General features: G+C 40.5%; 1 protein-coding gene across 10 annotated transcripts in view; it reads left to right on the top strand.

Annotated features, from left to right (window-relative positions):
• The window catches only part of STAU2 (staufen double-stranded RNA binding protein 2), a 559,185-nt gene that overhangs the window by 392,946 nt on the left and 151,435 nt on the right, over positions 1 to 14,804 (top strand). Inside the window, exon 15 of one of the 10 annotated variants that reach the window (XM_029591483.1) lies at positions 6,698 to 6,892. The exons of the other annotated variants lie outside the window; for them this stretch is intronic. Within the exon in view, the coding sequence (XP_029447343.1) occupies positions 6,698 to 6,877 (180 nt within the window). The 3' untranslated portion in view covers positions 6,878 to 6,892. Of the gene's footprint in view, positions 1 to 6,697; positions 6,893 to 14,804 lie in introns of those variants that run through there. 10 annotated transcript variants of the gene reach the window in all.

Here is a 14,804-nt window from a genome sequence, read left to right as displayed (position 1 = left end):
CTCTGCTCACTGCATTGTACAAATCAGCTCCTTTTCATCGCTTATAAGGACTAAAATTATTTAATGATGTCAATTTTACAAGGAATACCTCTGAATGTTTCTGTAACACCACCTCCCATACTCCAACCCACCTCCTGAAAACTCACTCCTACTCAAAATGCCCCCTTACAGTGGTGCATGTATTGAGTGTCTGGCTGAGCCGTATGGAGTCTCTCTCTCTCTCTTTCTCCCTCTCCATTTCATGTGTGTAAAGAGTATTTTAAAATCTACGCGTATACTTTAGAAAATAGCATGGCACATTTCTGGACGCACACGGGGCCCATTTAAAATCTACCTGAAGATTTTCAGTTTATACTCATTTTGGAGGGATTGAGTAGGAGTTTCATTTATATGTATAATATAATCAGTGAGTTGGAAGGGCTTACAGATTAAAGAAATAAAAAGGGGTTGAATTAACACAAGTTTGAAACATATCAGCAGAAGCGCCAGTAGTTCCAGGTTTGTGCTAATCTGTTATCATGTCTCCAATATATATACACGCATGCATGTTTCAGATTAAAGATAGAAATATTTGTTGAGGTTTTAGATTAAATATTCATTTTATCCACCCTAACTGCTTCTTTGTATGCAATAGCCGACCTCAGTTTTTGGTGGTTGATATAGGGTAAGAGGCATTGCACCATATCAGGCAGGCTTTGAGCTCTTTGAGATCTTTTCCAATGGAGTTCTGTGGAATGGACTTTTAACATAAGGGTTGTCTTTTTATAGGGAGGGGGTTAGATTGGTTTGTTTTTTTAATAGGATACCAATTTGCTAGGGTGCTTTGATTTGACGACACTTGTTAGGAAAAAATGAACTTATCTGTTCTGTATTACATTATAGTGTAATACAAATCTTTTAGATCTTTGCCAGAGAAAAGAGTAACCTTAGGGCTGCCACTAAAGGCTGGCCTTTATCAGTTTACTTTCCCTTGTGTCTTTTGTCCTATCCTTTACTCTGTCTGTAATATTCTATTCCCTACCTTCATTGTAGCTTAAATTACTACCATGACTACTAATTTGACTTCATTCTGGCTTTGTTGTTTTTGTAGGTGTTGTTTAACAATCTATTCACAGTACAATTCAGTTTAACCACTGACAGGAGAATACCATTTAATTACTTCTTATGATCTGGTAGGAATGTTTGTAGGTTGTATTACCTTTTATTATGGATCTAAGAAATGACTAATGGTACAGATGCTATTTGAAAGCTATATAAAAGTATTCAAATAGCATAGCCATAACTATTTTTAACCTGTCAGATCATTTGAACTTCATCTGATTTTAGCATCACTTTAGGTTTATATTGGCAGAATGCTTTCTATTAGCTGTTTTACTGTGTTATAAATCAGCATTAAAGATATAGTACAGACTCGTGTGTAGCTACTGCTAAGAACATAAGAATTGCCATGCTGAGTCAGACCAAGGTCCTCCGAGCCCAATATCCTGTCTCTAATAGTGGCCAATCCATGTCTCAAGAACTTGATAGATCCCACAAAATATATCTAAATACCTGTTCCTCACTCCCAAGGATAGCATTAGTTTTCTTTAGTCTACCTGTTATGGACTTTTCCTCTAGGAACTTGTCCAAACCTCTTTTAAACTCTATTATGCTAGTCGCCTTGATCACCTTCTCTGGCAACAGATTTCACAGCTCTGAGTGAAAATTTACTTTCTACGGTTTGTCTTGAATCTGCTGGTTGTTAGTTTCATGGACTGTTCCTTTTCTTTAGTATTATTTGAAAAGGTAAATAACCATCCTTTGTTTACCAATTCCACCCCACTCATAATTTTATAAACATCTATCATGTCCCCTCTCATCTGTTTCATTTCCAAACTGAAAAGCCTTAGCCTCTCTGACCTCATAGGAACGATGTTCCATCCTTTATCATTTTTGTTGCACTTATCTGCATCTTTTTTAGTTGCACTATGTCTTTCTTGAAATTGGGCGACCAGAACTGCACACAGTACTCAAGGTGTGATCGCACCATGGCTCAATATAGAGGCAATATGATATTTTCCATTTTATTCTCCAATCCTGTTTGGATCATTCCTAATATCCTACATACTTTTTAACCACCACTGCTGAGAAACTTTCATTTCCTAGCTTTTGTTTACTGGCTGATTCATTGATATGTTTGGATTTCTAAAAGTGACCTTTTTTTTTTTTTACTACTACTACTACCATTTCTTAACATTTCTATAGTACTACTCGACATTGTACAAACAGCACATAAGAGACAGCCCCTGCTCATGAGAACTTACAATCTAATCAAGCCAAACATACAAGTCAAAACACTGGGGGATTTTCATATAGTAAGACAATGAAAATGAGTTAAAGAAGCTGAAGGTGAACAATCAGGTTTAAGGTTTAAAAGCAGCCTCAAAAAGGTGGGTTTCTAGATGGGATTTAAACAAGGCAAGAGTGGAAGCATGACTCGCCAGCTCAGGAAGTCTATTCCAAGCAGATAGTACAACCAGCTGGAAAGCACATAGTGGGGAATTTGCAGTAGAGGAGAAGGACATAAAAAGGAGTGACTTGTCTGATGAGCGAACTGTTTGAGGAGGGGTGTGGAGAGAGAGAAGAGAAGAGAGGTAGTGAGGAGCTGCAGAGTTGAAGGTACTTGTAGGTGAGTAAAAGGAGCTTGAACTGTATGCAGGAATGAATAGGGACCAATGCATTTTCTTCAGAAGAAGGGTTATATGAGTGTAGCAACTTTGGCAAAAGACAAGTCACACAGCTGAATTTAGGATAGATTGTAGTGGAGAGAGCTGGCTCGCTGGGAGTCCTGTGAGGAGCAAATTGCAATAGTCTAAGCAGGAGGAGATAAGAGAGTAGGTAAGGATTCTGGTAGTGTGTTCTGAAAAGAAGGAGCGGATTATGGTGATGTTATAGAGAAAAAAATGGCACATTTTAACTGAGTTTTGGATATGGGTAGAGAAGGAGAGAGAGGACTTGAAGATGACTCCTAGGTTACAGGCTGAGGGGACTGGGAGGATGACTGTGTTATACACAGAAACAGAGAAAGGAAGAAGAGGGGAGGTGGGCTTGTGGAAAGACCATGCCAGCGGGGCCGAAGATAAAGCTGTTCAGCTGGGGGCCGGTGTGTGTGTGTATGTGTGGTGTATGTGAGACAGGGGGGTCCTTTGTGTATGTGTATGTGTGGTGTGTATGTGAGACGGAGGGTGCTTCTGTGTGCATGTGGTGTGTGTGAGACAGGGAGGGTACTTCTGTGTGCATGTTGTGTGTGTGAGACAGGGAGGGTGCTTCTGTGTGTGTGTGGTGTATATGTGAGACAGGGAGGATGCTTGTGTATGTCAATGTGAGTGAGGAAGGGTGCTTCTGTATGTGTGTGCGAGAGAGATGGAACATGTTGCTGGCTGTAGCTGTGAGAAAGAGAGGGGGCATGTGTATGATTGAGAGCTTGTGTGAAAGTAAAATAGAGAGAGCGTGTGTGTGATTAAAAGCCTGTGTGTAAGTAAGAGAGAGAAAGCATTGTGTAATTGAGAGACTGGTCAGAGAGGTGACGTGTGTATGTGTGAGAAAGACTGATCAGGAAGATGACTGGTATGTGTGTGTGTGTGTGTGTGTGTGTGAGAGAGAGAGAGGGAGAGAGATACTGGTCGAGGAAATGATTGGTGTGTGAAAGACAGAAACTGGCCCTCTGGTGTGACACGTATGTGAATGTGTGTATGTGAGAGAGAGAGAGAGAAGAGAGACTGGTTGTGGTCCCTAAGGAAGAGGACTATGAGGACAGCTTCAGCATATACTGCTGCTTCTTTTGTGGCCTCCAAGGGAAAGGAGTAGGAAAACTGTTAGAGAGGGTAAGTAAAGGTGGCTTTTGATTTCATTTTTCCTGATTGTCTGCCATTGGGTAGTATTGGGTATTATGTGTTGTGTCTGCTGTTTTGAAATATTTTATTGGTGTTTGAAGAATTTTTAATAGTTTTTAATTGTTAGACGTTGTTCTGTTCATCAGCTGTTTTGAAACATTTATTCATATAGTTTTACAATTATTTCTATAACAGCTTGGCTTTTTATGTTTCCTAATTGAAGGTGTATTGGTGTTTAAGGCCTGGTTTACTATTTGTAGTGTTGCCTTTTTATAGGTAAGGTTGTTCCATTTGAGTTCATGCCATATTGCCGGTGTAACTTTATGCGGATTAGTTTGTGTACATTATTGCAGATCCTGGTACTATGTTAGGTGCTATATTTCTGTTTTCATTTCTCTAGTTTTGTACTGCATGCAGAGTGGCTTTTTTGGGTTTCCATTCCAGTTTCTGTCTCCATATTTGTAATTTGTGGTCTTTCTGTACTTGGTGAAGGCCGAACTTGTCTCACGACCGTTCCTTTTTTTTGTCTTCCTTGCCTTGACAACTTTTTTACAGGACTCTAGTGCTTTAAAAATATGTACTATATATAAATAAATATAGTATATATAAATAAAGTCTATCAAACAAACAAGATCTGCTGCCTCCTGTTAGGAATGTGTTTCTCCTTTCTCTGGCTGCTCCTCCTTTTCCACTAAAATGCTGCTGGGCCTCTACGGTTACTACAGAGAAAAGAAGAAAACAACCTTTAGACCTAGCCTACAGCTCCAGAGCTGTCATAGAATCCAGGCCTCGATGGAGATATGAAAATTAAAGTCCAACATGGCTGAGGTATTTCCAGCACCGGCAGTCATCCTGGCACAGCTGATGCAAAAGCGCCTGGCTAGCATGGCCAATGCAAGTACAACCAGCGAGGCCGAGGCAGCCAATTCTGGCCCAAGTTCAGGCCAATACTGAACATTGGTGAGGCCTCACCCGGATTAGTGTATTCAGTTCTGGACACCATCTGAAAAAGAATAGAGACAGAATGGAGGTGGTCCAGAGAAGGACTACCAAAATGGTTTGGGGTCTGTATTAGAAGACTTATGAGAAGAAGCTGAAGGATCCAAATATGTATACCCTGGAAGAGAGGAGGTACAGGGGAGATATGGTATAGGCCTTCTGATACCTGAAAGGTTTTAATGTTGCGCAAACTTCGAACCTTTTCTGTCAGAAAGGAAACAATAGAAGTACAGATCACAAAATGATACTCCAGGGGGGATGACTCAGAACCAGCATCAAGAAATATTTCTTCACAAAGAGGGTGGTGGATGCTCGAAATACCCTTCTAGAGGAGGTGGTGAAGAAGAAAACAGTCAACAAATTCAAAGGTGCATGTGATAAATACTGTGGATCCCTAAAGGCTAGAGGACGGAAATGAAGAAGAGGGTGCATGGAGGTAACCTGCACGGTGGCAATGGGATTTCTACCCTTAACCAATAGCCATGATGCTTTTGGAAGCACTTGCCATTTTGAATGGTAACTGAGAAGTATGTTTTATTTATGCCACACCTACTTTTTTGAACACATATCTTTCCACACTAATTGATATGCTCCTAACTTTCAATTCAAATATGAAGGATTTTATAGTATTAAGGGAACTTAATCTTCATATTGATGTTTTTCCATTATCAGGTAATTGGCAGTAGCATTAGATACTATGAAAGCTTTGAGCTGGTCACAGATTATACAACAGCCGACCCATAGATGTGGCCACTAGTTGGATCTCATTTTTATGAAATCACGTTCACTTATTTTTAAGGTTTAGAGGTGAGGGAAGACTAACCTCCTGTACTAAAGTCCCTTGATCAGATCATTTTCTGATAAAGGCACAGGCTTGGATAGGCAGCACTCCTACCAGTGGTGACCTGCAGAAAGTTACAGTAGAGAGATGTAGTCAATATGAGCTCGATGCTTCTGGTAATGCATGGCTTCCCGAGGTTAAGAAGGCTAATATAACTTGTGCAGATGAGGCTGTTGATTTCTGGAAACAATTAGTACAGACCTTTTTAGATAAAATTGCCCCAGTGATATGTAAGGAAATTAAAAGACATCACAAAGCCCCAGGGTTTGACCCTGAAGTAATCTCATCAAAACAACAATTAAGAAAAGTTAAATGCCATTGGCTTAATTCCAACCATGACATTGATTGTGAAGCGTATTTAAGGGATTTGGATGACTTTTAGAACTAAGGCTGATAGAATGAAATGCAAATTTCTGTCCAATCAAATTCAGGCAGCAGCTAATCGCCATAAAGAATTGTTTCACATTGTGGAATCTTTGACCTCTTCCTCCAATGGTAAGACTACATATGAGGCTGAGTTAAATGCTGAGGCAATGGGGCAGGTTTTTAGATAACAGAATTAAGAAGTTATCTGCTTCTTTTCTGTCTGGATTAAGACAGGTGGATGATACATGGCCAGGCCAACCAATTCTGTGGAATTCCTTTGAGGAGATATCTGTCAATGAAGTTTACAACCTTATCACAGTGACTAAAACACATTTTTGTCCCCTAATTGAGTGGTTTATGGTTTGATTTATTTAGAACCCGCCTAGGCCTTACATCAGAACATACATAGCATAATCATGGAACAAATGAATAAAGAAAGGAATAAAGTATGACTGTTAAAATATAAATGCTCATTTGGAACAACTCAAAGTTTAAAGAGACTATTGCTTGGAAATCTTGTTATGGGAAAGGTATTTGTTTGATTGAACAGTTATTTAATGGTAATAAGTTTAAACGCTTTAATGGGCTACTGAATTTACAATATTTTCCATGTCTCCAGTTGCAGCATAGCATGTTGGCTAGCGTACTTGATATGAATAACATCCTTGACACATCAGAGGCTAAGAGGATAACTTCATTTTCAAAGCAAGTTTCAGGTTTCTATGGTTTATTAAAGTCTACTGTAAACTCTAATTGCGTGAGTACAGAAAAGCCTTGGGAAATAGATTTTGATATGTAATTAGATCCTGCTGATTGGTGAAAGTTTTGGAGCTAATCCTTACGTATCTCTGTGTCTGCTTCTGTTAGTCTTTGCAGCAAACAGTGCTGTATGTAAAAGTTGCAAAAGTCATGAAAAAACAGAATGAGTGCTGGTTTGTTGTAGAAAAATAGGCACTTGCTGTCACATATTTTATTGATGTCCTAATAAATGATTCTTTTGGGATAAGGTATGGGAAACGATATGTGCAGTATTTGATGTTCAACCAGTTTTATTTTTTAAAATTAGTACATGGAAATCATTAGCTTTGACTATACCTTTGGCAGTTTTTAAAAGAAATTTGGTTGATTTTTTTTTCCTTTTAATTGCAATACAGTTGGTGAATTTTCAGAATATTTTCATGCATAAAATAAGCATATATGTGCATAAGTAGTTTATACTCAAGTACACTCTGTTTTATAAAGATCAAAAGCATGCACGCATTTTTGTTCTCTCACGCATATTTACGCATGCTAGAAAGGGGCGGTCTAAAGGTATTCCGGGACGGGGCCACGAGATACACACAAAAGTTGCTATTTTATAAGAGACTTATACATGCACATTTGTCAACTTGCATAATTTTACACTTGCTATTTATATTATGCATTTGATATCAGATTCATCTGTTGTCTACCATTGGTTGAGTGGAAGGTTTGGGTGAACTGGGGGGGAAGTTCAGAATAAAGAGCAAGGAGGGTCTCGAGGGCCTGGAGAAGGACTGGATGAACTGGTGGGGGTTTTGGCAAACTGGTGATTTCCATTATATGTACATGTTTTAAAACATAGCAACTTCCATGCATAAAACAGGGTTTTATGCAAGCAAGTCCCAATTATTGTTTGCACATAAAATATATGTGTGTGTGTGTTGGGTTTTTAAAATAGGTAGGAAAAGTATGCACTTTCAATACATTGCAGATATTTGCGCATACAAAAACATCCACATATTTTATAATCTGCTCGTATCTGATATGCGCAGTTTATATAACATACTGAGGCTCTCCGCACAGCCATATATACTAATGTGTGGGGCCATGTAGAGTAGTTTGAAAGTTACCTTCTTAAGGCTGAATTTTGAAAGCCCTGTGCACACAGAATCGGGGAGATACGCATGTGGCTGGGCCACGCACGGGCCGTGCAGATTTTCGGAGGCCCGCAGCCACGCACATATCTCCCGGTATGCGCATTGGAAGGGCTAAACAAAAAGGGGGCAGGTCTGGACAGGCCAGAACAGCCCCATCAGGCACTGTCCTGCTGAAGCGCACACCGGGATCCGACCGGCCCACGCAACCTGCTTGCTGCTCCGGAGAGCAAGTAAGTAAGAAATCCAAAAAATCTAGGGTGGTCAGCCGGGTTGTAGGTGTTGGAACTAGTTGGGTAAAAGGGAGGCAGGTTAGGTAGGGGGTTTAGGAAGTTCCCTCCCAGTCTGCTCCTTTACCAGTCCTCCCATCAGTCCTAGTTGGATAGCATATCAGACCTTTACTGGAGCAGACTGGGAGGAAACTGGGGAAAAGACCTATTCCATCTCCGCGCCCATCTACTAAATTCCCCTCCACTTACGCGCGTACAAGCCCGTGCCAATATAAAATTGTGTGCACGGGTAGCAGATTTTGTAACATGCATGCATGTTATAAAATCGGTGCATCCATGTGCACGCGCCGGAAATCGCACACACATGGACACCCAGCCCTGTTTTGAATTATTTTAAAGATAAGACCACATTGGATATGAATATGTGATGGAATCTGGTTTGTGTATATTCCAGATATAAAAAGGCAGCCACTGAGCACAGTAGCTGTTTACATATGCTAAAATGTAAGAAACCTTATTTTGTTTTTCCTCCTAGTTTGTATTATCAGTCTGTTATGCTGTAGTTAAATTGTTGTTCCTTCTTTATGAAAGTGAGTGTACATTTGGCAGTACTGTTTTTGTTTTACTTAACATCTGAATAAATACAAAGATAAAACTAAGTTTCCAGAATCTGTGATCAGCTCTAGAAGCACCCAAGTACAATTTAACCCATACCGAAAGATGGTCTGACACGGTGCATTCCAAAATATCACACAAATCTGTATGAGGCATAATATCAAGAATGCCCACAAATAATCAGTTCTGCTATATGTATTATGCCTTGGAGATTAAAGCATATAATCCCTGCTACTAGGGTACTTTGGACTCCAAATATCAATTAACTTGAAAATACTCCAGCAAACTCTTAAAACTATCAGGCAGGGATGCTGGAGTGACACTGGAAGAAGACCTATCATGAACAGGCTACAAACTCAAATACCAGTCCTCCCATCAGTCCTAGTTGGATAGCATATCAGACCTTTCACTAAAAAAGGTCTGCTAGCTAACATTTGCCCATAAATATCAACCAGGGTGAAGTTGTGAAAATATACTTTCTAGGATAACATAGCTGCCCTTGGAGTCAGAATAGGATTTATTTACTGTCATTGGTAAAGCCTTGTAAACAATATGCAGATCCCATGACTTCTGAAATTGTGGGAAACAAAACACACCTGCCCCACTAAATCTCTCTTCAGCTTCAGGTGCTCTGTTTTAGTCAAATGTTTTTCTTGTAGCATGACAGCCTGAGAGCTTTGGTTTCTTTGTTAAACTGAAAAAAGGTATGTGCTGTTAATTAGCAAAGAGAGTCCTCTCAGTGCACGAACATAATACCTTTTAGTTACCCATTCTTGCCATTCATCCCAGGCGTGGCTTGAGCTGGTCACATCTGATGCATCAGGCATAAAATTTAGATCATTTCTCATCATTGCTATGTCCCAGATGAATGTGGAGAAAATTGTGAAAGATGGAACAGCAACATTATTGTCTATTTTATATCTTGAACCTTGGGAAACCCATTTTTCTTACAGACTGTATGGTAGTTTCTTTGAGTTTGGCCTTATTTGGTAGGCAGCATCTAGATAGTAGAGGCCAAGAAGATATTGGTCAGCTTTGGCTGCCTTGAGTTCCAGTAGTAGATCTTCAAGCTCCCGTAGTCTTTGAGATTTTTAGAAAGTTTATGATCCCCTTGAATAGAACACTCCTAATTGCTTCTACACTACCATAGCTTGTTCAAGTCTCTGCCATATTACTGACAGGCCTACTGAGGAATTATTTGTGTGCACTGACCTAAGCCCCTTTATGCTTTTTGAAGATTCATTCTCCAACCATTTCACCAACAGGGTTAATCTCCTTGCTTGGGGTAATGTTCAGTTCTGAAATGACGCCTTTGAATATAGATTTCTGTGCTCTGTCATTTTCCAGGTAGTCATCGAACTTGGTGAGCCCTATATTGACAAGCTCATCATGAATCATGAATGTTAGCAAGATCTGACATGCCTGTGAACTCAGTCTGTGTATGATGAATTATTTGTGGGATGCTTTTGGAAGTTATATGGCTTTGTTCACCACCTGGCATATCAGTTTTGAATGTTGAGGAGGGGTGAACCGGTAGATGTAGTGTATTTGGATTTTCACAAGGCGTTTGACAAAAGTCCCTCATGAGAGGCTTTTAAGGAAACTAAAACGTAATGGGATAGTAGGCGATGTCCTTTCATGGATTACAAACTGGTTAAAAGGCAGGAAACAGAGAGTAGGATTAAATGGTCAATTTTCACAGTGGAAAAGGGTAAACAGTGGAGTGCCTCAGGGATCTATACTTGGACCGGTACTTTTCAATATATTTATAAATGATCTGGAAAGGAATATGACGAATGAGGTTATCAAATTTGCGGATGATACAAAACTTTCAGAGTAGTTAAATCACAAGCAGATTGTGATACATTTCAGGAGGACTTTGCGAGACTGAAAGATTGGGCATTCATATGGCAGATGAAATTTAATGTGGACAAGTGCAAGGTGTGGCATTTAGGTAAAAATAACCCTTGCTGTAGTTACATGATGTTAGGTTCCATATTAGGTGCTACTATCCAAGAAAAAGATCTAGGCATCATAGTGGATAATACTTTAAAATCATCGACTCAGTGTGCAGCAGCAGTCAAAAAAGCAAACAGAATGTTAGGAATTATTAGGAAGGGAATGGTTAATAAAACGGAAAATGTCATAATGCCTCTGTATCGCTCCATGGTGAGACCGCACCTTGAATACCGTGTACAGTTCTGGTCGCCGCATCTCAAAAAAGATATAGCTGCGATGGAGAAGGTACATAGAAGGGCAACCAAAATGATAAAGGGGATGGAACAGCTCCCCTATGAAGAAAGGCTGAAAAGGTTAGGGCTGTTCAGCTTGGAGAAGAGACGGCTGAGGGGGGATATGATAGAGGTCTTTAAAATCATGAGAGGTCTTGAACGAGTAGATGTGAATTAGTTATTTACACTTTCGGATAATAGAAGGACTAGGGGGCACTTCAAGAAGTTAGCAAGTAGCACATTTAAGACTAATTGGAAAAAATTATTTTTCATTCAATGCTTAATTAAGTCTGGAATTTGTTGCCAGAGGATGTGGTTACTGCAGTTAGTGTAGCTGGGTTTAAAAAAGGTTTGGATATGTTCTTGGAGAAGAAGTCCATTAACTGCTATTAATCAAGTTGACTTCAGGAATGGCCTCTGCTATAACTGGCATCAGTAGCATGGGATCTTCTTGGGGTTTGAGTACTTGCCAGGTTCTTTGGCCTCTGTTGGAAACAGGATGCTAGGCTTGATGGACCCTTGGTCTGACCCAGCATGGAAATTTCTTATGTTCTTAGGTGAGTTTGATCAGGTGTACTCTGGCCATGTGAAGGGGTATGTATTAGGTAACCTTGGTGGAGGCAAGGTTTCAGCCATATCATGACCCCAGTTCATATGGGGTAGTTTAGTGCGGGCATGAAGTAGTATATATCTCTATGCAAGCATACCAGGATCTGGAGCCAATGATCTCTATGGTAGGGTGTGCATTGAACTAATCTCTATCTGGAGTGATATTTACTTCATGAGAAGACTGTATTGCCTCAACATCTGACGCCTCCTCATCGAATTAGGAGAATGGGCTCGAATACCTAGCAGAATGGCTTATCACATAGCCTCTGGTATGCTGAGCTGGATCTTCTGAGACAAATTGACTAATCCAGTTCTTCCCACCATCCTGTTCTACAGTTGTTTTAAGGATCTCAGCCTGGTCCTTAGCTGCAGCTGGTTCCTTTTCTTGTAGTACTTCTAGGTTAGATTCTTTTTTTTTTAATTTATTTTTTATTATGCATTTCAAAATTTTACACATAGTATAACAATGTGAAGTAATAAGGTGGTGTACATAAATCAAAATACAGGAAATGCTTTCACCATAATCCTAATTAGGATTATATATGTTAATCATCTATACACCATCTATAAAACAGGAATGCATGGGGGAGTTAGGCCCACATTTACAAGGAGCGATATATAGGAAATACTGAAAAAGAAAAGACTAAGTTAACCGCCTTCTATGCCTAATGCTCTGATCCAGTCGCCTTCGGGTGAGCATCCAAAAAAAACTTTAACTGCGATGGTTCAAAGAAAATATAATAATTTCCCTGGTATTTTATGTGACATTTACATGGATATCTCACAGTATATTTTGTACAGATAGCAAGCGCCTCAACTCTCATACTTATAAATTTCCTCCGTCTGTCTTGTGTAATCTTAGTAATGTCGGGATATACCCATACTTTTTGTCCGTAGTAAAGCTCTGCACTATTCCTAAAGTACATTCGGAAAACATTATTTTTTTCAGTCAAAAAGGCAAAAGTCACCAATAGCACTCCTCTTTTTGTGATTACATCTTCTTGGGATAATTCCAGTAAATCAGTCACATTCATTACATTCGCTGTTATTTCTTCACTTCCTTGGTCTCTTGGGGCTTTCTTCTGTGGCAGATAATAAGCTCTTGTGACTAGTGGGAGTGCCTCTCTTGGAATTTTCAATTTTCAGTCAAATAGCTTTTAAATAATTCCACCGGTGATATTTGTGGTATAATAGGAAAATTAACAATTCTAATATTAGTGCTTCGCAAGGAGTTTTCTAAATTTTCCAGCTTTTTATTTTGCACATTTTCTGTTTGCATTAAACACTGTTGATTTTTCTCTAGCTTTTTTACTTTCTCCTCAAAATCCAGTAGTTGTTTCTCTTGCTTAACAATTCTTTCTTCATTATATCTTGTATTTCTATTTATTTCAAAAGCTGATTTAGATAAACCCACTATTGCGTTTTCAATCGAGGCTAACGCCTCCCACAAAGTCTCCATCGTTATTCTAGCCGGTTTAACCAAAAACGGTCTTACTTGGATTTGTTCACCTCCTTGTGCGACTTCAGCTGCATTGTCCCGGTTCTCTCCCAACGAGGAGTCAGCTGGGCTAGTTGACTCTCGAAGCCTGGGAAGGTAGGCTCCCTGCGGGGGGGCCGGCCGGCTCTCCCCCTTCTCGCCTCTCTCTTCTCCGCCTCGGTTTTCTTCCGGATAGTTACCCCTCTGTGTGGCTTCCCCAGAGGGACTATCCGGAGACCCCAGCAAATGTTCTTCCCCTGTACTCCATTTCCGTTGGGGTGGGGACGGTGTGACTGGCGCGCCGGGACTAAGCGAGATCTCCTCGGCCATTGTCGGAGGAAGTCGCTCTGCTCCTCCTGACTCTGCGGCCCTCGCTCCCGGCTCAGTCGGCGTCGATGTGAAAAACTTCTCAATGGTGGGTTGTTGAACATCCGGAGTTTCAACAGAAGCCTGGCTTTCACGAAGCCTGGCTTTTCTCTTTGTGTGAGGCATGAATATTGAAGATTAAAAAACCCTTTGATCAAGAAACTCCAGAAACACACAGGAGAGCTTTCCACACACGTCTTAGTCAGACGCCATCTTGGCCACTCCCCCTCTAGGTTAGATTCTAAATAGGTTTTCTTGCACGCAACAGCGTTGGCAGCATTCTGCTCCTGCTTTTCCAGTTCAGCTTTCTGGCATGCAGCAGCAGCATCAGTGTTTCACTCCTCCTCCACTCTAGCTTGTTCTAGTTTTAAGGCTGCCTCTTTCCTGCTATAAGATGCATCTACCTGGTTTCTTTCCAATGGAAAAGGTTTGTTGTTGATTGTACATCATTAAAACCTTTCAGGTATCTGAAGGTCTGTATCATAGCTCCCCTGCACATCTTCTCCTTCAGGCTATACATATTTAGGTCCTTCAACCTCTCCTCATAAGTCATTTGATGGAGACCACCCACCATTTTGGTCACCCTTCTCTGAACCACCTCCCTCCTGTCTCTGTCCCTTTTGAGATCAGGTGAGGCATCACCAAGGACCTGTACAAGGGGATTATAACCTCTTTTTTCTTACTGGTTATTCCTCTCTCTATGCAGCCCAGCATTCTTCTGGCTTTAGCTATCGCCTTGTCACATTGTTTTGCCGTCTTCAGATCGCTAGACACTATCATCCCAAGGTCTCTCTCTTGTTCCATGCACAACAGCCCTTCAATCCCCATCACATACAGCTCTTTTGGATTACCACACCCCAGATGCATGAATCCCAGCTGCCATATCTTCAACCACCATTCAAGCTTCCTTAATTCACATCTTATTCTCTCTACTCCTTCCTGCTTGTCAACTCTTTTGTAGATCTTAGATCTTCGTATCATCTGCAAATAGACAAACTTTACCTTCTATCCCTTCCGCAATGTCGCTCGCAAAGATATTGAACAGAACCAGTCCCAACACCAATCCCTGTGGCACTTCACTTAACACCGTTCTGTCCAGAGTAGATTCCATTTACCATCACACGCTGTCTTCTATCCGTCTGTAATCCACGCCACCACCTTGACACTTACTCCCAAGCTTCTCATTTTATTCATGAGTCTTCTATGTGGGACTGTATCAAAAGCTTTACTAAAATCCAAGTAAATCACATCAAGTGCCCTTCCCTAATTTACTGCAGAGGAAACCTGCTCAACTGGCCCCAAA

The sequence above is a fragment of the Rhinatrema bivittatum genome, chromosome 2 (genome assembly GCF_901001135.1).
Source record: "Rhinatrema bivittatum chromosome 2, aRhiBiv1.1, whole genome shotgun sequence".
Taxonomy (NCBI): Eukaryota; Metazoa; Chordata; class Amphibia; order Gymnophiona; family Rhinatrematidae; genus Rhinatrema; species Rhinatrema bivittatum.
Note: the sequence above shows the minus strand (reverse complement) of the source record. Positions and strands in the feature narration are given on the sequence as shown.